This window comes from Amphiura filiformis, unplaced genomic scaffold (assembly GCF_039555335.1).
Source record: "Amphiura filiformis unplaced genomic scaffold, Afil_fr2py scaffold_52, whole genome shotgun sequence".
NCBI classification, from domain to species: domain Eukaryota; kingdom Metazoa; phylum Echinodermata; class Ophiuroidea; order Amphilepidida; family Amphiuridae; genus Amphiura; species Amphiura filiformis.
The window spans coordinates 626,298-653,230 of NW_027305516.1; the positions used below are offsets into that span (position 1 = coordinate 626,298).

Here is a 26,933-nt window from a genome sequence, read left to right on the forward strand (position 1 = left end):
ACTTGAAGCCATGTGTTTTGCTCCACAACGACACCCATATTTTTTTTTCAAATTTCTACTTTTTACATGATTGTAATGCCCAGTGGTGTACTACAATACCACATAAAAGACTAAGCCTGAAGTGCATTAATTGCAGTAAAATTTTTATATTAAAACCGGAGATCTCCTGTTTTATTCAGAGTTCACTGATCGAGTGCTTGCTAACACGTTCTGTGAATGTCAACTCGCCCCTACACACGTATACATTGTATGCATATCGCTGTTTGTAGTGCGTCTTGATGTATAAACTGCGTATAAATCACACATGGCTTTAAACTTCTGATTGTTCTATAGGAAACAACAGCTACACTCACACTTGAGACGTGTGATCGTAAGACATCGTTTTTGTTTTGTTTGTTTTTTCAGATAAGAGATACAATAACACCAAATTTGAACTTTTTGTCATTAGTTCCATTTATTAGCCAAAAACTACATCCACATTCTAATCTTAAATTTAGATAAGGAGCTGTATAATAATTATGTGTACCACCCCACCAGAAAGTTAATACCACACACAAATTATCCAGGGCTGTTTTGTAATTGGCAAAGTGGCATGTGCAGTACAGGAGCATTTTGTGATCCTAACATCCTCTTTTTAAAGACATTTTTAATAGATATCCAGCAAAAAAGCATATTCCAAAAATTTCAGTTCATTCTGATTTTGCGTTTGTGCGATATGCCTGATTAGGTGTATTACACTGTCCATAGGCCATTACTGTTTTAATTTTGTTCTTGTACAATAGAACGTAATTCAAATTTTGTACATAAATATTATGTAGCCAGAGGTTTCCAGAATTCCAGTAGTATAAAAATCTCAACTTTTTTTTTAGAAAAGTGTAGGATGAGGCTGTGGATCACAAAATGCCCTTATAATATACATCTAAATATACATTATAAAAGGAACCAACTTTTTCGGTAAATCCCACAAGCATTTGCGAGTACACCCGAGAACTCGTCATTTGACGTCACGCCGATCTGTGCCGATGCACACATCTTTATCGAACATCGTCACTGCGCATTTCAAGTCGGCGTGATGTCAAATGACGAGTTCTCAGGTGTACTCGCAATGGCTTATGGGATTTACCGAAAAGGTCAATAATTTAACAACCTTATTTGTTCTATGAATACAAGATCTGTTTATTTAAATTATAAATAAGTAAGCCATATAATGAATGCCCACTCATGAGCAATGCCATCAAAAAACCATTTTGATCATCTGATGCTACCATGGTTTAAAGAGTGGTCTTCAACTCTGAACACCACGTTTGACAACTTACTGTGTTACCTTTTCATTTGTAAGGATGGACATATTCAGGTGAATGTTGTCATGATCAGAATTGATAAAAATCGGGTTTGAAATGTTTCATGATTCACTTCATAATTATTACACGCCTCCTTTTATATTATGTACATGATACATTTAAAATTAAGTGCAATGTGTACATTTTGAGCCAATTGGGTTTTTTGCAGTTTCTTCAAACCTGTTCAATTTGTAAACATAATTCAAACATGTTACACAACTGTATCAATAGCCTTAAATGTATGGTAAACACACCTTAAATCTTTTTCAGAATGTCAAATTCAGATCAGTATTAATCAGATAAGTTAGCATGAACACCTAATTGGCATCACTTGGATCCCACAAGACATGAGGAAACTACGCCCAGTCTTCAATTTTTCCTTTTTTTTTTACCTTGAGCTGCACTTTTGAAAAGAACTTTGAACTTGACATCAAATCAATTGGATTGTTTAATATTAAAAAAGTGCATGCCTTTGAATATAATTAGGTATTTGATATTGAATAACTTAATGTATTTCATGTTTTACTATCAACTTCTAGCCTTAATACAAAAGTCTCGCACTTTCTTTTGGCAAAAAGTGCAGCCCAAGGTAAACAAATTAAGGGCAAAAGCATCTTCTAACCATTCCTGTGAGTGTGTTACAAGAATAGCAAGATTGAGATGTTTTATATATGGATTCAATAATGTTTCACCGTTGTTCATCACCGATAACAACGAAGCGTCGATCCGCATTGTCTGCATGGTTTACTTCGTGAGGGCAACTTTAGCTGCATGAGCGAAGTAAGCCATGCAGACACGCAAGTTGTTAAACGGTGATGAACAATGGCGAAACATGACTGACTCCCTGTCAACAACAAAAACTCTACAGATTGTCACATTCACAGGATCATTTCAAGGGGAATGTCCAGTTTAGTCATTGCCACTCAACATGACAAGAAGACCGACTATTTTTCTGTTCATAGCAACAATAGAATTACAGAATAAAAGGGCAATGTTTAGACACTTCCTCCAAAATAATGAAAACTACATGAAGCGCACACAAGTTCCAGACATGGCATAATTACGTACTAACTCGTATACGCGCTTCCATTAACTTGCATTCACATATACATGTACGATAAGCGTGAATTCATCACGGATGGTTGGCTCCTGTAAAAAGGTACAGGAAGGGTTGTTGAAAAAAAATTCAATAAAAAACACATGTACAATTTCAAGTTACGCTGGAATAATGATTCAGGCTAAAAAATATAATGCTATGTCTCAAAGTCCTTGGCACACCTCTGTTAGAGGACAATAGGGCTATTCAATAAAACTCTTTTGACTTCTTCGCCCGGCTTTATCATATACTTTACCTCCGAGGGCGTATAGACCACTTGACGCATGTGACGTCACTGCCCGGCAGTATGCGCGCGAATTATGAAAATTTCAATTGTTCTCTGCTGTGCGTACGTATAGTAGTTTGCTCAGGGCACATGCATTTAAAAATCACCCACCACATATAGTACAAGAAAGCCATTCAACAGTGTGGCAGTTTGTTCAAGCATATCGATAGACCAGTCCCTTGCCTTTGTTGATAAACAATAATTGCTAGTGGTCTATAGGATGCTATGAAATACACCGGTCGTTCAATGTATCAATTTAACAACAATTTCTCACAACCAGAATTTTAAAATTGACAGATAAAAATATAAAAATTAATTGTATTCATTGGTGGGCAGTAAGGAGGTATATTTTACAACTAATAAAGACTTTTTGCTTTAAAACATTCCCCTGAGGCAGAATATGCCCCAAGAAGATTTTCTTCAAAATATTTCTCAGAATTTCATGATTTTGGCAGCAAAAATATAAGAGTGAAATAAAACTTGAATGTTCTGTTTCTGCTGAAATTGATATGCTAAGAAAAACAAATACGCAAGGGCGCTTTGAGACATAGTTTTCTTTTAGCCTTATCAATACCAAAAATGATTATTGAGTCAAATACATAAATTTAAAACAGAATATCATTTGTATGCAGTTGCATTTCTGCAATAAAATTATCACATCTAGGGATGAACTCTCAAACACAGCTGGGTGCTACCCACACATGTCTGAAAGGGACATAATATAAACTTTTTCTCATGGTCATATCTTTAAAATGAAAATCTGTCCATACACACAGGATTACTTCAATACTCTACTCTAATGACATTTCAATATCCAAGTGGTTACTTTACTGACACAACTGAAAAGTGTGCTGGTGTGGAACTGCTTGCTGTATCAATTGTCACAGCCTGAAAATTTCAGCAACATAAAGAGTTTATGGCACGGGAAGTAAAGTCAAAACAAACTAATGTGTTTGTGAGAGACTGATCAGGGTGCACAGGTCGTATGTATCCGTGTTCACTTATGTCGGGGTGTGTTCGTTGGGCACGAGTGTTATTTTTGTGAGGCAATCATGGGACAGGAAAGTGCACATTGCTGTTACAATTATTTTACACACACATCATATGGGCATGGTCATAAAAGGTGTTCCATGTCAGTGCATTTTGCTGTGGTGTTACTTGGGCAACCGTTTGTTTGGTTACATACTTGATTGTGTTTAGAGTATCGTATTGGAAGTAATCCTGTCTGTAATTTTGATTCATTTTGATGGACATGATTTTAAGGTATGACCATACGTAAGATTACGTTTCTTTTTGAGCCCAATCAATTTAAAAAGCCTTTTTGCATTATGTATGCCCCAAAATAAATGCATTGCGTGCAAAAGCTTTCCTAATATGCACCTTTAGGGTTTCTCTACCAGATGTTGGTATTCAATTGCATAACAATAGATACAGCTCAGAGGTTAATTTTTATCTATATTATTATGTACTATGCCTACTAGGCCGTATAAAATTAATGTTTTGGTTCTCGTCCCCTCCTCCTCAATTTCTGGGATTTGTCAGATTTTTTTTTCCTTTAAATTATTTTAGACTTTGGAATGATTTATGAATTTTTCATACATATAAATAAGTTTATTACTCTAGGGGGTTTATCCCTCAGAAACTCACATTTGAAAAAGAAGTGCCTCATCGTTTCCTCGAGCACTGTTGGAAAAGACCGAAAACTACTGACAGTGCTGATTTTACATTGAAAAAAACAAAAAACACCTCCCTCCCTCATCAATTCATGAAAATCCTCTGGACGAGAACCAAAATATTAATTTTATATGGCCTTACCTTGTGGGAAGCAATATAACTTATAAGGTACAAATCAACATCTAGTAGAAATACCCTACAGGTGCGTATTGGGCTGTGCAATAATTATGTGTACCCCCACAAGTTGAAATTCTCAAAATAGTCTGCCAGAAATTGCCTGCCCATCAGAGCCAACAGAGCCCATCCATTTCGACGTGCCAGCAAATCTATCACCGGCATCTTTGAACAATTTCATAACATTTTCCAGTTCCGTTTTAGGGTGAAATATCAAAATGGTGCAAAATTAAAAAAAGTTACCCTTTTTATCTGTGCTTGTTCCCCTTAAAATTTACCCCTCTGGGTACACACAATTATTTCACCAACCCTCAACGGAGAAAAGAAAATAACTGGCATACTCTTCTTCATCTGAAACTTTCTGCTGCTAAACTATGGGAAGTCAAAAACCCACATTTTCTGACACATCCCAAAATTTAGTAAGTATATTTCACCAGTTATTTCTACTGAGTCCAAGTCACATAGCAAAATAATTAACCCTAGATCACCTTTTTGTTGTACAGATAATCATAAAAGAAAATTACTTTTGAAATTGCCATTATATGATGAAAATGCTGGGCGAGGGTATGTAGGAAGTCATTTAGTGTCTGCCCTTGTTATCACATAAGACGTCTGCCATTGACAGCTAGTTGTCCACAAGATGAATTTGTTAACAGTGTAATTTTCATTAACTTTTTAATAAGCTCGACTTCAAGCCATATTGTAACATTTCAAAGAAACAGATTTCTTTTACACAAAATATTAGTTATCATTGTCAGATATGTGTCCTTTTTAATTTTGAGCCGCACATGAGGTAAAACAAAGAAAATTTAAATCTAGCGTGTATGTCGACAATGCATGTCACGCCATCAATCGTGACTGAGGCATGGTTCTTTTCATGTGTATGACCATCCAAAATGCCATGTACGCACAGTGTTACTGTTATGAAGATCACATATGCATTTGACTAATTTTTGATAGCATGAACAAAATGACAGGACACATCATTTTATTTAAAAAAGTTGTATTTTTTAGTATATTATTAGCTTATTTAAGTCTATACATTACAGTCGTGTAAACATCAGAATTCTGAAAAACATTGAGGGCATCTGCCTCAGCAAATGTTACAATATGGGTTTAGATCCAACTTTTTCATCAAATTTGAAATGGCTTTACTGCATGCACTGCATTTATCATAGCCGTTCAGATATGGACACTTTCTTTAGCTTGATGACAGCCTTCCGCTTTCTGGCATTCTCTGACAAGACTGCAAATAGAAGGAAAATTGGAAACTATAGTTAAACTCTACACTCCAAATAATTATCAATAAACTGTTGAATAATATGTAACAAAATGAGTGAATTGCACTCAATGTTGATTAAATTGTACTGGTATCGAATAAGAATTTAATCAATATTGAGTTCCACTTGACTCATTTTTTGCTGTTTCCTCTTTACTCAATATTGAGTAATATTTACTATTTTTTATTTAGAGTATACGTCAAGTCCATGACTGCACATGTGTTGCAATATTTAGACCAAAAGTCGCAAAACATTCTGTGAAATTTCAGAGTTACATGGAAAGTAGGAGCAAAATTACACATGCCTACAAACACAAACAAAATTTTACTTCCAGTAAACTGCACACATTTACTTTTTTGAAAGAGTTTGATGTGCTCTTTAAGCATATTATAAAAAAGTTTGTTTTATTTGCACAGCTTGCCATAAAAATAGCACAATGTTGTCAAAAATTCACTCTGAGAATGATTTAGTAAGAAAAGTGTCAAACTAAGCTCTTGAAAGAAAGATCTATCTATTCAACTGTATGTGCAAAAATGTATGCTTTTAGTGCACCAAAATGCTGAAATAATAAAACAATCAGAGTAGCCTTAGCTAATACAATTTGACAGTATTTCAACTAGGCACAGATTTGCGCTGCATCACATGTTGTGAATTGTGCACATAATCATAATAATAAATATTTTGCATTTGTGCATTCTTAACTTGCATTTTCCTGTTAATTTTCTTTAGCTGCCTTGAGCTAAGTGAGTTTTTAGAGCAGGAAAGAGTGAAAAAATTGATTTTTAAATCAAGAAATAAATTGGGGGAAATATTAACATTTTTGTACCATGTACAGGTAAACAAATACATCTTATTGTTTGTAAGTATCAAGAAATCTCTAATTCGGGCATGGGTGAATATGTCTCTTCTTATCCTGCTCTTAATAAAACACCTTAAGCCTTCACAAAAAAAGCGCATTTTGATACCCCGTTTGTCTGATGTTGTTCAATATTATCAATACAGTAGTGTTTTTGAAGAAAATTATCCCAATTTAAAAGTTCGCACTTTACAGTGATCAATGATTATTATTACGCAAGCATTGTGACATATAAAAATGTCCCGATTAGCTATCTATGGCGACCCCTTTCACCAAGTCACTTGTGCTTGGCCCGAATTTTGGTCAGCGTTATCTCCTGCATTTCAGCTGTTAATGCAAAGATATGCTTGACATAAAAAAAAACCTGGCATTATCTTTGTGCTGACTTCAAATCAATGCAATATTTACTGCAACTTTGAAATTTTACAAACTTTACAAACACTAATACTGAACAACATTGGACATATAAAAATGCACTTAAAATAAACCATCATTCTTTATAAATGTATTACTTTTGGTGGAGGCTTTACAAAGTACATTTTAACAATTAAAAACTATATGGACATGATGTTAAAGCCTTAATGTACGATCTTGTTTCCAGAATATACCTTTATTGTTTTCAAAACCGATTTTTTTTTTTTTTTATTTGTAATACTTACACAAGTTCCAACTTAAATCTATGAGCAAACTGTAAAATTCGCCCTGTTAGTAGTAAAACAGGATGATTTTCTGTTGGTCCGACATATTATCATAATTTTTCAGATTATGATAACTAGGCGGTTACCCGTATTTCACGGTTCTCGGCTTGGTTAGTGGCTTTTACAGATCTCAAAATCAGGGTGTGTCCTTTGGCTGGGATCACTTTCCTCACAGTGAGCGCAATTTGACCTGACTTTCGCCCTCAATTTGAAATTTGACCCGACCATAGACCGTAGACCACAGATGACCTAATGAACGCAAACCTAAGCTTCTTTGGCAAAAGTTACACCCACTCACCAAGTTTGAGCTCCATATGAGCAATTTGAAATTTTTTTACCTATGGCCTCTTAACCATAGGCCTGACAAAAATGTCACCGTGGAAACCATTGTTTGTTAGTCCAAGCTCCACTCACCCACCAAGTTTGAGCTCCATATGAGCAATTTGAAATTTTTTACCTATGACCTCTTAACCGTGGGTCTGACAAAAGGTCACCGTGGAAACTTTTGTTTGTTAGTCCAAGGTCCACTCCACCCACCAACCAAGTTTGAGCTCCATATGAGCAATTTGAAATTTTTGACCTATGACCTCTTAACCATAAGTCTGACAAAAAGTTCACCGTGGAAACCATTGTTTGTTAGTCCAAGCTCCACTCACCCACCAAGTTTAAGCTCCATATGAGCAATTTGAAATTTTTAGACCTATGACCTCTTAACCATAGGTCTGACAAGCAGGTCACTGTGGAAACTTTTGTTTGTTAGTCCAAGGTCCACCCACCCACCAAGTTTGAGCTCCATAGGGGCAACTTAAAATTTGTACCATTTTTGACCTATGACCTCTATACCTTAGGTCTGACGAAAAGGTCACCATGGAAACTTTTGTTTGGTAGTCCAAGGTTCACCCACACACCAAGTTTGAGCTCCATATGGGCAATTTGAAATGTTGACCTTTTTTGACCTATGACCTCTTAACCGTAGGTCTGGCATAAAGGTCACCATGGAAACTTTTGCTTGGTAGTCCAAGGTTCACCCACACACCAAGTTTGAGCTCCATATGGGCAATTTGAAATATTGACCTATGACCTCTTAACGCGAAAAGGTCACCGTGAAAACTTTTGCTTGATAGTCCAAGGTCAACACAATGGCATGGCTAGATTTGCCATTTAACATGTTTGAAATTAGACTTCAATTGGCCTTGACCCCGTCGCTGACCTTTGACCTTAAAAAATATAAACTGGTTCTTCCTCATTCAAAGCTGCACCCGCCTATTTGATGAACGTGCGACCCCCAGTCTCCGAGAAAAGAGGCGGACAGACAGACACACAAACAGACAGATTCTGGTGAATTATAGTAAGATATGTTGGAACAATCGCAAATCGTAGTCTCCTCGAAGCCAGTTTGTTACGCTCAAGCCAGTTTGTTACGCTCCTCCACACATACGTGGAGGGAGTGTAACCAAACTGGCTGCGTAGGAGACTAACTCTGAGGCCGGACTCGCCGTCCTAATCTAAAAACTGCGAGATATTTCGAGTGATAGAGGCAAAGTTTATGATGTTATTTCTTTCCAAATTTCAAACATTTTTCGCACCCAAATGTATTGGGAACTTTCATAATGAGTGCATATTAACTATTTTATCATTTTGATCTAAAAATTTAAAAAGATCGTACATTAAGGCTTTAAATAGAAACTTTTGTGTCTGAATATTACCTGTACTGCTGCTATGCACTTGTGTGATTTAAAAAAAAAAGTTTCTGAACAATTAATTTTAAAAATAATTTTAATAATGTAAATGATACACAATAATAAGTGTGCACTTTAAATTTTTACTAAGTTAGTGCGTATGAGCACTGCACAATATCTGAAGTCACATCCCTCCCTGCCAAAAGATCTGGTGAATCAAAACCACCAAGTAATATTGACCAGTACCAAGACTGATTAGCAAATGGTTGACATTACTGTGACATTTCAAACAAGCTTAATATGAGGCTGACATTTCAATCCAGAATCCAAACTTTTGCAGAACCACCTGACTTTTGCTGGGGAAAGGAACATTTTGGCCCCGAAATTGTTGGACCCTGGTAAAACGTACATGTAAACCAAACTGTAATAAATAATTATGTTTTCAATTACCTTTCTCCTCTGGGGTAGTGTATCCTATCATTGCCTCAAGTAAGTCCACTGAATGAAAACAATAAAAATATATAAATCAACTGAGTACATGAATATGGTATGCAAGTTCAAATTACTCTATTAATAACTGTTTATTGGCGAAATGACCCGTGGAGTCACTCTTTCACTGAAATTGTGGTGCACACACATGCACATATTATAATCCAAGAAACATACATTAGTCAGAAATATCATGGGCTACAAGATTACTTATGTATAATGAATAGATCATAATGTACTTTTTGTATAATCATGATGTAAAATTGATCAATGTGCTGTTTGTTTTCATATTTGCTACTTGTAGACTACTACGTAGTCCACTTGCCCATTGTCATGATTGTGCATACTCTGGATATTGCATTTAAGCTTAAAACTCTGATTTAATTAATTTGTGCACAATTGATAGATTTTCACAACTGATCATCTTTTCAGTCACCGTACTCCCTCTGTATGTTAGCTTCCCAAGTGGACTACTGACTTTGGATTGCGGTTAACATTTTTAACATGGGACGCTATGGAGAGTTAGACCAATTTCTGGCCTAACTAAATTGGTCATGATGTAATGCATCTTTAAATGAATCTGGCTTGTGATTGGTCGCCCAGATCTTGTTATTGTTTAAATCCTCCCGACACATACCATTACCATTAACTATACATGGTACACATCTATCTTTGGAATGCGGCGCTTTTGTGCTGCCGCGAAAGTTGATGAACGTACGCATCTAGCACGTATTGTACCACCATGCTTAGTCTTGTGGTTAGATTTGATTGATAAACAAGTATGATTGACAGTGTGTTTTAGAGAACGAAGTCCCTGCATGGTTAAAGTTCTGCTTAAAAGTGAAAGTCCATAGTCGATTTTTAACTCGTAATAAACAGTGGTAAATTTGTGACTATTTTTGCATTTTTCTCAAAAAATAATAACACACTGGTAATAAATATTATGTATATTATTGGGGCACGGGATCCAATTACTACACTGAAATTGCAGTGACTCAAGACAAGCGGTTCAGTATATATGTTAGGAAACGAGGTACATCCTAGCGGTACCTTATTTCTTATCATAAATAACAAACCGCTTGTCTTGGGTCACTGAAATTCCAGTGTAGTAATTGGATTCCTTGCCCCTATAATAATATACATAACTTTTTTTACCACTGTGTTATTAGTTTCTGAGAAAAATGCAAAAATAGACACATGTTTATTGAGGGGTGTAGTACCCCCTTAAAGAGAGGATGCTAGGATCACGAAACACTCATTTATTTTAGAATCTTGCACAAATAAATAATAACAATATTTAACATACCTGCTGATGGTTCTGACTTCTCGTTAGCATTTCTTTGACGCTTCAAATCTGTACCTGCAAAACATAACAGGAAGAGAAGCTATTGGGGATAATTTGGAAAACATGCTATTTGTATTGAACAGTTTTCTACATTTATATTGCCTGTTGGTTAACATTTCTTGTGGAACTTTTGAACTTGAATGCTGTTTTCTCATATCTCATTTGTTGCCTGAGAATAGGGGAATCCAACATCGACAATCCCAGGCTTCCTTCTAAATCATACACCAGAAATTCACGTAGCTCTTGTGGGTTGAGCATGGGCAATTTCCCATGAGTAATTTGCTAGAGCTTGAGCATCTCCAACTGAGATACATACCAAAAAAAGAGAAAATACAGGGTGAAACAGGTTTAAACTATATGGTTTCAGTAGGCGGTGATATCCTCAACATGATTAATAGATTTTAAACACTGGTTGTATTATTGAAGCTTAAATACCTTCTACTTCTTCAACCTGTGTCTTCTTCTGCTTCTTCTTGTTAACTACTTTAGCTGCAAAATATAACAGGGAGAAAAGGGCTATTTAGTTAAAAAACAAAACTTCTTTTTATTGAAAAGTTTTCAACACTGTCATTTTGTTGCTTAAAACATTTCAACTTTTGAAATTGACTGAAAAACAAACAAAAACAAAGATATTCTTTTGTAAGAAATTCCGATAACACTAATTATGTCATCGGATAGTCTTTTTTTTATCATTTTGAACATGGTCTATCCCACACAAGGATAAATGTGCGGAAAAATCAAAGTAGATATTTGTTAAGAGTTAATTACTTTGATACGTATGCCAAAAAGATTTAAGACTCAAAGTGTAATCAAAATTTCCCTTTCTTTGGTATATTTGTCACAAATTTAAAATTACAGTTTTTCATCTTTAAAATATACGGGGGTCATTCAAAACGTTCAACCTCCATCATCAAATCTGTTATATTATACATATCCCATGATATTGAACATATATCCTTATGCTCTTATATATATGCTACAAAATAAAAGTTATTGAAAATGTGATTTTATTAGTTGTTTAGATGTTGTAGCTTAATTTAGATAATCGTCATAAAAATGTTTTTAGAGCCAGTTGTCTAACTACTTATTCCGCATAAATATTGTGTTCCTATATATGAGCTACCGAATAAGGTACAACTAGCTAGACTTGAGTCCAGTTCATGTTTACGGAGTTTATGGTTAGGGTTTAGGAGTGGGATAGGGCAGTCTTTGTAATAAGACTAGTATGGTTGCACCCTATTTGGCAATCGCTCCATCTTTCTTATGATAGGCTTTTTTGTTAGCTTATTTGGAAAACGCAAAAAATATTCTGCCTTGTTTTTCATGTTGACAGAATAACTTGCCAGATTACATGTAGGTTTTGATGTAATTTTACATGCTCTCATACCACAAAATAGACGACCACTAGAACTCGGCCCATAACGTTGTAAATTGTTATCTGTATGTATATAGATATTAATAGAACATACAAACTTAATGTATTTCCCCTTACATGAACGCATGCATTGGCGAGAATGGGAGGTTGAGAGGTACGGTGTGTAATAGGTAATAGTTATTTCAAGAAATGTATTCATATTCCCAGTCCATATATTATAATATGTTAATATTTTACCCTGATGTGGTAGTGACCTCAACACATTGAGGCAGCTGTTTCGCGCGCCAATCAATGCGGCGTATGTAAGGGTACATAACACAAAATAGCTTTCCATAGACTTTACATGCAAGATAGGGGTCACGTTTTAGGCCTTAAGTCGAGTTACCTCCTACTTTGTACTTTGAAATATATATATTTGATATCATCTTAATCAGAACAAAATTCTGCATAACATATCTGAAAATGACACAACATTTTAGGTCTACTTTTTGAGAAAATCAGCGTTATATAAAAGCCACATTTTCCTGTGTTTACATCCGACTGCTAACCACCTTTTGACCTCGTGTGTTCATGCGCACATAATCGTAAACATCACTCAAATTTTTGTGTTTTCATGCATGAACATCAAAACACATCACACAATGCACCCACGTTTAACCATGGATGATGGGGATTAGGCTGTCTGGAGGTGTTTTTTTTATCACAATATCTAAAGCAGATCATGTGTGATTTGATTGGACGATTGTAGGTCACATGCCATTCAATTCGTAATACACATGTGTCACAAATAGTAGAATATTAGTATACATGTTATACCGTGGACATTTTCATATTGCAATTTTAAGGAATCGAAGCGTTTGCTCGTGTGATCAAAGTTTGTTGAAGGGTCAATATGTTAAACGCTTCAACTCATCATATCCTTAATGCATTTTGCACTTTTTGTCCCGGGTTTTTGAAACCTTGCATTGTCTTTGCAAACTACCCAGACGAGGTTGACATAAACTTAATGTGTTTCAATTATTAATTATTACCATTACACGATCATGAAAGGACTACCTACTGGCACTACTCCGTCCCAGTTGTCGTTGCAAGCTTGGTTGACATGCACTTTGCTGTTGTTGTTGTTTCTGTTGCTGTTGTGGTGGTAGCTCAATATCAACCATCGTAACATCACCGGGAACATCACCTGATGACATACTAGGAGTTGTATCTACATCCTGACTCGAGGCTGCATAATATAGAATTATCAATCAATATATATTTTGAGTCGAGGTCCGATTATTTGATATTGCATGAACTATCATTCAATTCAATTCAATTCAAGAAACATTTATTTCAAACTTCAAAAATACATATTATAAATGACAAATGCCATAATTTTCAAACCAATTACATACAAAGCAAAGTAGTGAATCCGATCACAAGCCCACTGATGGCAGTCAAATGCGATCACGTAAGAACAAACAACCTATTAAAAGGCAAGAGACAGGACAAGAGTGGGCCTGAGACAAGATTAAGAGGGGCATCAATAAAAAAACCTAAAATAAAGTTGTGGTGCAACACGCGGGGATCAAGCTCGTGGGTGCGGGTTGCCGGCAGACAGTACAAACAAAAATACAAATACAAACAGGATAAGACAAGACATTACAAAAAAAATAAATGATGTGAACAGGAGTCAAAGAATAATTACTGGTAAACCGGTTTAGAAAGCAAATTGCTCTTAAAATGATGTTTGAAGGAGCTTGTGGATGTGGCATTTTGGATGGAAATGGGAATGGAGTTCCAAATGTTAACTCCATTCACTTTAATCGGGTTAGCAGCAAGATTAGAATGAACACGAGGCGGATAGAAATTATTCACACGCCTTGTATTATGACTATGAATTGTAGCACTATATTGAAAATAGTTGTCAAAAAGTGCAGGAAGCAAGCAATTGTGAGCTTTGAACATAAAGATAGCTGTATTATAAAGTTCATTTATATCATCCATACGAAGAGTTTTAAGATTGGCAAACAAAGGCCCAGTATGTGCTCGAATCAGCATTGGTGATATCTGATTGCACGCTTCTGAAGTCTAAAGAGAGGGTTTAGGCATGAAGACGCAGCTCTCCCCCAAGCAATATTACAATAACTCAGGTGGGGGAGAACAAGGGTGTCATAGAGTGACTTCAGGATGACAGATGGAAGGACATAACGAAGCTTAGCGCTTCGGGCAACTTTGCTTGAGATGTATGAAAGATGATCAGCCCATGATAGTTTATCATCGATGATGATACCCAGGAATTTTATGTGTGAGAGACTTGATCAATAACTTTGTTGTCAATGAGAATATCAAGAACAGCAGGGAGTTTATTCTTCATAGCTCTGGTGGTGAAAAGCATGAACAAAGTTTTATCTATGTTCAACGAAAGCTTGTTGGCATGAAACCATGAAGCAACTTTAGTTAATTCTGTGTTCATGTTGTCTTTTTGATTATACGTTTTCAACGTGAATATCGAGGGTAGGTTCAGGTGCGTATAAATAAGGAACTTTATAAAGTAGTTTAATATGGTAAATATCTTCAGGTGCTGACTTCTTTGTTTAGAGGTCGGGGTTACAGATCACGTAGGCCTACAGCCGGTACTTGCTTTTCATTTTTGCAGTAATTTTATTAGTAGGAAAATGGCAATAGTGTGCTCTATAGATGTTGAACCCGTGGTTATAAATATATATGTTCAGTTTATAGCAGACTTTACTTTTGGCTTTTGGGTATATCTCTGGCAGAAAGCTACATTGCCCTTATAACTGTATATCAAACTGCCCCTAGGATAATTCCCCGTTGTAAAACATGACAACTCACATACATGTATATGCACATCACGTGCCGGCGTTTGATGGAGATGAGGCTGTCCCGGGAGGCTGTATGGGAACAATTTTCATTATCATTTATACCACATCGAAACCGGTCCTGTCCTTTGTTATTTAATCTAGGGATTGTTTGGCACGTGTCATTCAATAAAATAACAACTGAAAACATAAATATGTTGCACGGTCGATCTATGTCATCGATATAGTAGAATATGGTTTATACCGCAATAAAAATGCCTAAATGTATATGGGACTTTTGAGAAGGAGGAATGGTAGTGTTTGATAGTGTCATGAAAGTTTGTTTGTTATGGTATCCATTGAACTTTTGAACAACCCATATCCTTAATGTCATTGGGTACTTTTTAGCCTATCGTTGAACTGGGTTTTACAAACTATCTGTATAAACTATCGTTTATAATCTGTGTGTTTTGTGCCGAAATAAAAATTGAAGCTGATCATTGCTATTAATATCACCAACGGCCTGCTTAGTTCACTATAAAGTAGATAGTGGCAAGCACATGATACAGGACTGATCACTCACAACAACCTTCACTTTAAACTGTATGTGTTGATTGTTAGTCCGGAACTCCTGCAAAGCCATGGACATGGCATCTTACCTATCCATTCTGTAATAGTCTGCATTGTGTGTTTTCTCGGTATTGAATGTAATTTTATGAATGAAATATAAAAAAGTGGCCTCATTTAAGTTATGTGTCACTTTACAGTATTATAATTAATAATTTTTTTATTTTCTGTAAGTGCATGTCAAAATATGCGATACATTGTTCAAAACTTTAGGCTTGTGCCATATTAGCTATAGCCCCTAAAAACTTAATTTTCCATCAGATTTTTCTCGTTGAAAAGACAAAACTGATGTTTTTGAGATAGCAATAATATCATCAATAACATTTTGAGTCATTTTTATCCATAGAACGATACAGGATATGATAGATAATTACTTTGACTACAATGTGGTCCATGTAATCAGGGAAGTGAGATAGAAAGAATATCAATTATGCACTCCAGGCAACCAAACATCATGCTATATGCTCAGTAGTCCACTGATATGCCTGTTGTCTATCATAGATAGCGGATAGTCAAAATAAAAGTTCTATCGTTTATTCTCATTCTTTGTCAGTTAAATATTATTATTAAACTATAGACTATTTTTTAAATTGAACAAAATTTGTTTACAACTTCACATATTTTGTTGCGCGTGCCGCGCGTGCGAGTATTCCGCACTGTGTCTACGCATACAACGCGATACATACTCGCACCTCTATGAGCATGTTACGCATTATCAAAACTCATGATGACTTGGGGTCATCTACAGCCCGATAGACGACACCAAAAATCATGCGGTTGTCCAATCAGATTATACCCACTCCCACTGACTAAGAATGAGTATAGTGACTCATACTCCTGAATTATACTGCTGAGGACCACAAAAGGGTGTCTCATGTCCCCGAGCACTTACAAATCCAATGCAGTATACATTTGTAATTTTATCAATAAATTAGGTGTTCGAGGGGTTACTCTCTTGAAAGCTCAACACTTTTTGCCCATTCTGTTTTGCCACCTGTAATATGTCTTCTTCTCTTAAGGAGTGGGGTATGAACGTTTGGACAGTATTTATTTTGGGACATTAGAGCACATCAGACATATCGAATTGCATTCTGAATACGAAGAATGCCCTTCTGATATCAAATAATTTTGATTTTTTGAAATTCGCAATTTAATACACATTTTTGGCAAATCATTAAAATTGATATTTTGATATTTAACAGTACTTGAAGTAAACTTTATAAATCTGATGATTTATACTTAAAGTGTATGTAGGTGGGATGAAAAGCCGACGATCAATTGAAAATTTTGACCTTTTCGTATTGAAGATATGGATTTTTTTCCCAAAACACCAAAAAAATTAGGTCTTTTTGGGAAAAAAATCCATATCTTCAATATGAAAGGTCAAAATTTTCAATTGACCGTCGGCTTTTCCTCCTGCTACATATACTTTAAGAATATATCATTAGATTTATATAATTTACTTCGAGGACTGTTATATATCAAAAATTTGAAAAATATCAAATTTTTATAATTTGTCGTAAAATTTGTATTATATTGTGATTTTCAAAAATGTAAATTATTTGATATCAGAAAGACATGCTTCAGATTCAGAATGCAATTCGATAGGTCTGAGGTGCTCTCATGTCCCACAAAAAAACTACTGTCGAAACGCAATAAACGCTCATTTTAGATCCCTTAAATAAAATAAAAATTGTGAAATAAAATTTTGTTATTGAGCATTTTCCCCATCAGGAATCAAATGTATGAAGGAAACATGAGACAAACATATTTTTTTTTTTTTTTTGCCTAATAAGTCAGCCTTATAATTATAATTCATTTGTACAAATTGTTAAAATTATTCCCTACCATTTAGAGGTGAATAATGGAAGAACAGACACCCCTGCCCAATTTTTTCCACCAAAACTGGTATTAAGATAAAATTTACTCAAATTTACATATATTTCAAATATTCAGTAGGCGGTGATATCCTCAACATGATTAATAGATTTTAAACACTGGTTGTATATTTGAAGCTTAAATACCTTCTTCTGCTTCTACTTCTTCTACCTGTGTCTTCTTCTTCTGCCTAGCAACTTTTTCTGCAAAATATAACAGGAAGAAAAGGGCTATTTAGTTAAATAAAAGTTATTAAAAATGTGATTTTTAGTTGTTTAGATGTTTCTTAAAGCGAATACCAATTTCGTATGTCAGAAACTGTTTTATTGTAATTTTAGTATGCATCATATTGTAGCTTTAGATAATCGTCAACAAATCATGCAAATGTTAAAATTATTCCCTACGTTTAGAGGTGAATAATGGAAGAACAGACACCCCTGCCCACTTATTTCCACCAAAACTGGTATTAAGATAAAATTCACATATATTTCAAATATGCAAATCTAATTTAAAAACGGTACCTGGCTTCAGGTGATTTGTCATGTATTGCGTCCAAACCTGCTTCACCAACGGCATTTCCTTTTGAAATTCCTCCGCTAGGCCCGGTGTGCATGTTGTTTGTGCATGATCACGTTCTACATTCTCAGAGTAGTACATGATATGTACATGTACCCCGTATGAAGACATCAGTTGCTTAGCCTAGATGCAAAAGTATTAAATAAAAACATGCTAGTTAATTAGACCAATAAAGCATAAACATGGTGCTTGGAAATTAAAATGTTTGTCACATGCTATGTCCATTTTCTGAATACTGGGTTAGGAGAAATATGATTGAAGCAAAGCACATAGGGAACAGCACTTGATAAGAAGATCTGGACCAGGAGCCACACATTTGGAAAAAGCAGCTCCTGGTCCTGTGATTATCTAATGAACAAGGAGCCATTTTTAAAGAGCTATTTGAGAGTCATTTAAGTTTTAATTGTACACATTAAATACAAAACCTGAGTAACTGCCCTATTTAAAAAAATGTAGAGTCTGTGGACCAAGAGCCAAAATGTTATGAGTATGACCATTGTGTAAATGTCTCTCTCTCTCTCTCTCTCTAGAACTCTCTTCCCTACATCTTCAGGTGTCCATTTTTTCCAACTTTATGAATGAAAATCAATCATAACTTGAGACGCATCGTAAAATCCATTAAAATCGGTACCATTCGTAAGGATTTATTACAGGGACCCCTTCGCCTCCTGACAATGCTAAATGCCCATAAGTATGTAACAACTGACAAGCGCCTATGTGGCAACTGCATACTACATGTATGGGATGGCATTAGTCAAAGGGGCGTCTTTAGAGGGTGTCCAAAATGGTAAAAAAACTAAAAATCATTGTGTTCACTTCCTATTCACTCCATTATAAAAATCAGAATGTTAGGGTTAGGGTGTCCAAATTGAAAACAGGGCGTCCAAATTGAAAACAGGGCGTAAAATGACACCTGGACACCACTCTGGCAAATGTATAAAATGTGATACATGCATTATCAAGATTTTTCAAGAAGATCCTGCTTGCAAATGAAAAAAAAAAATACTTCCTGTTTTTACTTCCAAATGCATGTTACAATGTATATGATATTAACTGAATGTACTTTTTACTAATAAATTTATCAAACAATGTCAAAAACAACATTAAATGTACAGGTGGTTGAAAAAATGAGAGACGGAGAGATGTTGAGATAAAATATCCCTACATCATACACTTTTCATGTGAGGGCACCTTGATTGAAGATGGGAATTCATATTATTATTTTATTTTTTCAAGACAGGGGATTGCAATTGTGATCAATTCAAACAGAACAATTAAGCCTATAATGTATGTCCAGCATATATGTCACCTTTTGGGTTAGAATTTCCGACTTCATATACTTAACAAAATCTTTATACATGTACATAAAAACTACATTATAAACAGCTGCTAAATTAATCTTCCAAACTGGGAACCATTGTTCACTTCTTAATAAAATCATGAGAGTTTCTATGTACAAGGTCTAATGTTGATTTTAAGGTGTGAAGCCATGTTGGATTGACCCCTGGTGCTTAAGTTCACACAGGGGTAAAAAATTGAAAATGCTCTGCTCTAATTATGGTTAGCATTTTAGCAACTATTTTATACTGTTGCGATTTGGTAGTTCACAGCATCTTGCGAATGGTATATAGTGAGCTTGGCAAAATTTGCATTGATCATTTCATAGCGAGTGTGTAGAAGAATTCAACTATTGAACTATTGGTTCATGAAAAGAATTTTTAAAAAGGTTATGAATGACTTACTTTTTTCTCAATCATGTTCTTGATTTTACACATCTCTGTCTTTACTCTAAATGCCTCAGAGTCAAAAGGAATGGGGACCAGTAGCAGTTTGCCACATTCTTTGCACTTTTTTCTGCTGTTGTGGTTCCTTGCACTGCAATCTGGGCAAGGTCGGTACACGCTGCCTTTTTTCTGAAAATAAACAAGAATATACATGTAATACCGTAATCTTACATCAACATAAGCATGTCTGTATTATGGCGTGACAATACTACGCACTAGTACGCAGTGCAGTTAAACATTTTGAATGGGTACTGATCTTATTCCAGAACAACAGTGTTAATTTACTTCATGGGCTGTGCAATAATGGCTCGCCAAAAATCACCATATCTTTAATACGAAAGATCAAAATGTTCAATTGATCGGCGGCTTGTCATCCCACCTACATACACTTAAGTATAAATCATCAGATTTATAAAGTTTACTTTGAGTACTGTTGAAATTAAAAAAATATCACTTTTTAATCATTTGTCATAAAATGTGTACTATTCCAGTGCGAATTTCAAAAATCAAAATTATTTGATATCAGAAGGACATTCTTCGTATTCAGAATGCAATTCGATATGTCTGATGTGCTCTAATGTCCCACAATAAATACTGTCCAAACGTTCATACCCCATCCCTTAAATGGTGTTGATACATACTTTGTGAGCGCACATGCAGGAAAATGTGCATATTTCAGCATTTCTGTATCGATTTCTGAAGACTTTTAGCGCCATTTTATTCAGAAGGCGCCCCATGATTGTGCGCAAAAAATCACTTGCCCTCAAACCCCCCTTCTTGGCTTGCCAAAAATTGCCCCCTTCCCCTTCAGCTCTCTAAAAAATTTCTTTCCCCAATTTTATTGCACAGCCTCTTATTTGCCCATTGCGCCCAGTGCAATGCAGTTAACACAACACTCAAATTTGTGATTTATGATTGCCAAGCAACAGCAGATATTTAATATGTCTGATGTCCTCTCATGTCCCACAAAAATATTGTCAAAATGCTCATTACAGAGTCATTAAGCTTCGCTTTAATGTTTTAAAGTCTTTGCTGACATTTATAGTCCACACTTGTCAACAATCAGGAAAATTGCATTTCCCTATTATAGCCTAGTGGCTGACAGGCTCTGGCCTACAAAATGTATGTACAATACATAGCTTACCTTCTCTTGAATATCTGCACCATTGGAGCTCATAATGAATGTATCTTATTAATCCTGAAAAGAGAGAGAGAGAGAGAGAGTGTGTAAACTTTTGCGCTGTACACGTCACTTAGCTCTGACTTTGCAACATCACAGAAGTACATGTATATGCACGCTCGTCAGACAACTTTAACTGTAAACTACTATATATAAATAAATATATAAAATACCATATTATGCATTGACACATAATACCCTACTCGGTTGACTCCCAATTTTTGGGGGTGTTGAGTAGCATGGTAGTACCAGCACAAGACAAGACATAACATCAAAAATATTGATAAATTTACAAATTACATGGACATGGTAATGGATTTTGGAACAGAAATAGAAAAGCTTGTTCGACAAAGATACCAAAATGTTTGCAACATTCATTGTTTACAGGGGTAGCGTTAACCCCCGATCAGGGGTGAATGACCCCCTAAATATAAAAAATATTAACTCTGACCCTCTACTTAACTCCTATCCCTGACTACACAGCAAAACATTTTTCACCCCCGAGATTAATTTTCACCCCATGTATTTGGATTTTTTGCAAGCTCTGGAGTGAAAAACACAGAAAAACAACCCCCGACTTTCGGGCCTTAATCCCGGTGGGTTCAGTCTTCACTGACGATGTGTACGCATGATGGTTCCAGTTAGGGGTACTTTTATATTACATTTGCAATGTTTAAAAGACATTAAAAAAACATATAAAATATACATGAAAACACCATAAAATTACTCAGAGAAATTAATTGCAATTGTTGAGGCAAAATCTCAGTCACACAGCTCACACACCCCTACATCTTTTCCACACACACCCCACATACACACCGGTCCCCCATACAAAGTGAGATTGACAAAATATTACACACATTGCAAAGCGAGGATAAAAAAGAAACATGCATAAAGACCGAGGAAATTTGCATTGCAAATTAGAAGCGAGGAGTATGCTTATATACCCCCTATACCCGTACCCCCCTCGCTACGTCAGAAGCATTATAAGGCTAATGAAAGTCGATTCCCAGCTTCCCGTTAGGGCCTACCCTACTCCGCTCAAAACAATTTGCTGGCCAAATATTTCATTATTTTGAATAAAATGTTGATTTCTAACAAACTTTAACACACAAATAAATAAATGTGGCTTTATCATAAATCTCTTTCTGTTGATTTTCAGGGATTTTCTTTGCAGTAGGAGCATGGTATATGGTTAAAAATGAATTAATAATGAATACCTACTCAATTCTTTGTCCCGCACTTTTTGATCTGCTCTGTTCTCATCCCGTCAAAACAATTGTGAAACATTTTGAAACTAGAGTCAACAGACGCTGAATACAAGCCGCAATTTGACCCCTATAACTTGACCCCTGGGTTACGGATGGGGTCAACTGCTCTTGCACTGTGCTTAGGATGTCATAAGAAATATTCCTGGTGAATTTCAGCTTAATCGGAACTTATACATGGATTTTGATTTTTTGAAAATTTTTGATTGACCTTTTGACCCTTTTAATGACCTTTGACCTCAATGTAAAAAAAACCTTATGTACACCGACAAAATGTATTGTTCCAATTTTAATTAAAAAATTCTAACATGTTCAGTTCTTGAGATAAAAATTCTTGAAGTTATTCAGCTAAAAACAGGAAGTGACCCCTTAATGACCTTTGACCCCCAAAATAAAAATACCATGCATACATCAGGGAACACTAATTCATGTATGTTGGTTATATTATTCTGGTCTGTTTACATTTTGAGATAAAATTTTTTTGAACATTTTTGGTTTTTGACCGGAAGTAACCCCTTAATGACCTTTGACCCCAAACCTGTAGGCATCCTAAAGACCCTGGCTAGTAGCAATGCATGTGTGCTAATGGCGACTTTCTGCTATATATTTTGTAAAGACAGTGATTTTTTGAATATTTTTAGCTTTCAGACCAGAAATGACCCCCTTAATGACCTTTGACCTCAATTCTTTTTAGGAAGTTTTAAGCACTGCCACATGTTGATTCATATGCATGAGTCACATGATCATTGCATGAAATTTGTGGAAGGAGTAGCATTTTTGTGAAATCACATTTTTGACCATTATAGCTAGGTCAAAGGTCACAGCGAGGTCAAAGTCAAATGGAAGGTTTGGCCTAGCCCAGTGGTCATTTGGGTCAACTTTGGATGAAATCTGTCAATCCTTTGCGAAGCTAGATGCAGTTGATTGGTTGCCAGAAGAAAGAAAGAACTAGAGTCAACAGGCGCTGAATACAAGCATAATTTGACCCTATAACTTGACCCCTGGGTTACGGATGGGGTCAACTGCTCTTGCATTGTGCTTAGGATGTCATAAGAAATATTCCTGGTGAATTTCAGCTTAATCGAACTTATACATGGATTTTGATTTTTGAAAATTTTGATTGACCTTTTGACCCCTTAATGACCTTTGACCTCAATGAAAAAAAAAAAACTTTATGTACACCGACAAAATGCATTGTTATAATTTTAATTAAAAAATTCTAACATGTTCAGTTCTTGAGATAAAAATTCTTGAAGGTATTCAGCTAAAACAGGAAGTGACCCTTAATGACCTTTGACCCCAAAATAAAAATACCATGCATACATCAGGAAACACTAATTCATGTATGTTGGTTATATTATTCTGGTCTGTTTACATTTTGAGATAAAAATTTTTTGAACATTTTTGATAATTTTGGTTTTTGACCGGAAGTAACCCCTTAATGACCTTTGACCCCAAAACTGTAGGCATCCTAAAGACCCTGGCTAGTAGCAATGCATGTGTGCTAATAGCGACTCTCTGCTATATAATTTGTAAAGACAGTGATTTTTTTGAATATTTTTTACAAATTTTTCAGACTTTTACCGAAATGACCCCTTAATGACCTTTGACCTCAATTCTTTTTGGGAAGTTTTAAGCACTGCCACATGTTGATTCATATGCATGAGTCACATGATCATTGCATGTAATTTGTGGAAGGAGTAGCATTTTTTGTGAAATCACATTTTTGACCATTATAGCTAGGTCAAAGGTCACAGCAAGGTCAAAGTCAAATGGAAGATTTGGCCTACCCCAGTGGTCTTTTGGGTCAAGTTTGGTTGAAATCTGTCAATCCCTTGCGAAGCTAGATGCAGTTGATTGCGGTTGCCAGAAGAAAGAAGAAGAAAGAACTAGAGTCAACAGACGCTGAATACAAGCCGCAATTTGACCCCTATAACTTGACCCCTGGGTTACGGATGGGGTCAACTGCTCTTACACTGTGCTTAGGATGTCATAAGAAATATTCCTGGTGAATTTCAGCTTAATCGAACTTATACATCGATTTTGATTTTTTGAAAATTTTGATTGACCTTTTGACCCCTTTAATGACCTTTGACCTCAATGTAAAAAAAACCTTATGTACACCGACAAAATGCATTGTTCCAATTTTAATTAAAAATTCTAACATGTTCAGTTCTTGAGATAAAAATTCTTGAAGTTATTCAGCTAAAAACAGGAAGTGACCCCTTAATGACCTTTGACCCCCAAAATAAAAAAAAATACCATGCATACATCAGGGAACACTAATTCATGTATGTTGGTTATATTATTCTGGTCTGTTTACATTTTGAGATAAAAATTTTTTGAACATTTTTGGTTTTTGACCGGAAGTAACCCCTTAATGACCTTTGACCCCAAACCTGTAGGCATCCTAAAGACCCTGGCTAGTAGCAATGCATGTGTGCTAATGGCGACTCTCTGCTATATATTTTGTAAAGACAGTGATTTTTTGAATATTTTTAGCTTTCAGACCGGAAATGACCCCCTTAATGACCTTTGACCTCAATTCTTTTTAGGAAGTTTTAAGCACTGCCACATGTTGATTCATATGCATGAGTCACATGATCATTGCATGAAATTTGTGGAAGGAGTAGCATTTTTTGTGAAATCACACTTTTGACCATTATAGCTAGGTCAAAGGTCACAACAAGGTCAAAGTCAAATGGAAGGTTTGGCCTAGTCCAGAGGTCATTTGGCTCAAGTATGGTTGAAATCTGTCGAAGCATAAGAGAGCTAGGGCGAAACGTGGCAATTCACGCAAAATGTCACGAGGTTGCCAGAAGAAAGAAAGAAGAAAGAAGAATTGGAAGAAGACAGTACAAGCCGACGTTCGTCGTCGGCTTGTAAGAACTAGAGCAACTGTGCCCTTTGCAAGGGCACGAGGTAAGTTAGGCGTATGACTGTGATGACATCATCACGCAGCAATACTGTGCAACGTTAAATTTGACCCGACCTTTGTCTTCGGTTGACCTTTTCGGTTTCATATTCGAGCAATGTTACATTTGACCTGACCTTTGACCTTGGATGACCTTTTCGGTTTTACACTCCCCAAGTGTTAGGGATCATTTGCCGCAAGTTGCAGCCTGATCGGAGCAACTTTAAATTTGATCTGACCTTTGAACTTGGATGACCTTTCCAGTTTCATACTTCTCAAGTGCCAGGGATTATTTTCCCGAGTTGCAGCCCAATCAGAGCAACTTTAAATTTGACCTGACCTTTGACCTCGGATGACCTTTGCGGTGTAATACTTCCAAGGTGTCAGGGATCATTTCCCCAAGTTACAGCCTCATCGGAGCACCTTCACATTTGACCTGACCTTTGACCTCACATGACCTTTGTGGTTTTATACTCTCCAAGTGTCAGGGATCATTTTCCCCGACTTACAGCCTAATTGGAGCAACTTCAAATTTGACCTGACCTTTGACCTCCCATGACCTTTGTGGTTGTATACTCCCCAAGTGTCAGGGATCATTTCCCCTGACTTACAGCCCAATTGGAGCAACTTTAAATTTGACCTGACCTTTGACCTCACATGACCTTTGTGGTTTTATACTCCCCAAGTGTCAGGGATCATTTTCTCCAAGTTACAGCCTGATCAGAGCAACTTCAAATTTGACCTGACCTTTGACCTCCCATGACCTTTGTGGTTTTATACTCCCCAAGTGTCAGGGATCATTCCCCCCGACTTACAGCCCAATTGGAGCAACTTTAAATTTGACCTGACCTTTGACCTCACATGACCTTTGTGGTTTTATACTCCCAAAGTGTCAGGGATCATTTTCCCCGACTTACAGCCTAATTGGAGCAACTTCAAATTTGACCTGACCTTTGACCTCACTTGACCTTTGTGGTTTTATACTCCCCCAAGTGTCAGGGATCATTTTCCCCGAGTTACAGCCCAATCGGAGCAACTTGTAATTTGACCTGACCTTTAACCTCACATGACCTTTGCAGTTTAATGCGGTCATATTTCAACATTTTACTTACCCCCCCCCCTCCATTATTTACCATTATTGCATCATCTGTAGAAACTATAAAGTGGGATTATTGATTTTCATAAATGCATCATGGGAAGGCGTGATGCAGTTTTAGCCAAGATATCACCCCCCACATACACACACCCACCCCAACCAGTTCCGATACATTTCTTCAAGAAAGAAGAAAAGTACGTGTGTGCAGTACCAGTGCAGCACAAAAGCTTTTATAGTACTAATACCACTGCATCACTAACCTCACAATATTCAGATCAAATCTGATTGAATGAAATCATTTCCCACAATAGCCTATTTCACAACCACATGTAATAGCTTCTAATACCATTGCCAACTCTACATGTACAATTGTACATGTACAAACAACTGCAATCACACCTATTTAAAGATATGACTATCTCAAGCAATGCATAATACTGTTGTAGCTGTTTATATCTGGCATACAGGCATCACATCACATCACAAGTTACACTCAAGATATGTAACAAAATTG

At 36.1% G+C, this 26,933-nt stretch overlaps 1 protein-coding gene across 1 annotated transcript in view; it reads right to left on the reverse strand.

The window, feature by feature from the left end:
* Positions 1 to 462: 462 nt before the first annotated feature.
* Positions 463 to 26,933, reverse strand: part of LOC140144392 (uncharacterized) — a 32,652-nt gene continuing 6,181 nt past the window's right edge. Inside the window, exons 2-10 of the mRNA XM_072166205.1 lie at positions 21,106 to 21,159; positions 19,920 to 20,090; positions 18,123 to 18,300; positions 17,748 to 17,804; positions 13,353 to 13,520; positions 11,353 to 11,406; positions 10,879 to 10,932; positions 9,534 to 9,581; positions 463 to 5,816 (exon numbers count right to left, since the gene is read on the reverse strand). Of these exons, the coding sequence (XP_072022306.1) occupies positions 5,743 to 5,816; positions 9,534 to 9,581; positions 10,879 to 10,932; positions 11,353 to 11,406; positions 13,353 to 13,520; positions 17,748 to 17,804; positions 18,123 to 18,300; positions 19,920 to 20,090; positions 21,106 to 21,138 (837 nt within the window). The 5' untranslated portion in view covers positions 21,139 to 21,159 and the 3' untranslated portion in view covers positions 463 to 5,742. The remainder of the gene's footprint in view (positions 5,817 to 9,533; positions 9,582 to 10,878; positions 10,933 to 11,352; positions 11,407 to 13,352; positions 13,521 to 17,747; positions 17,805 to 18,122; positions 18,301 to 19,919; positions 20,091 to 21,105; positions 21,160 to 26,933) is intronic.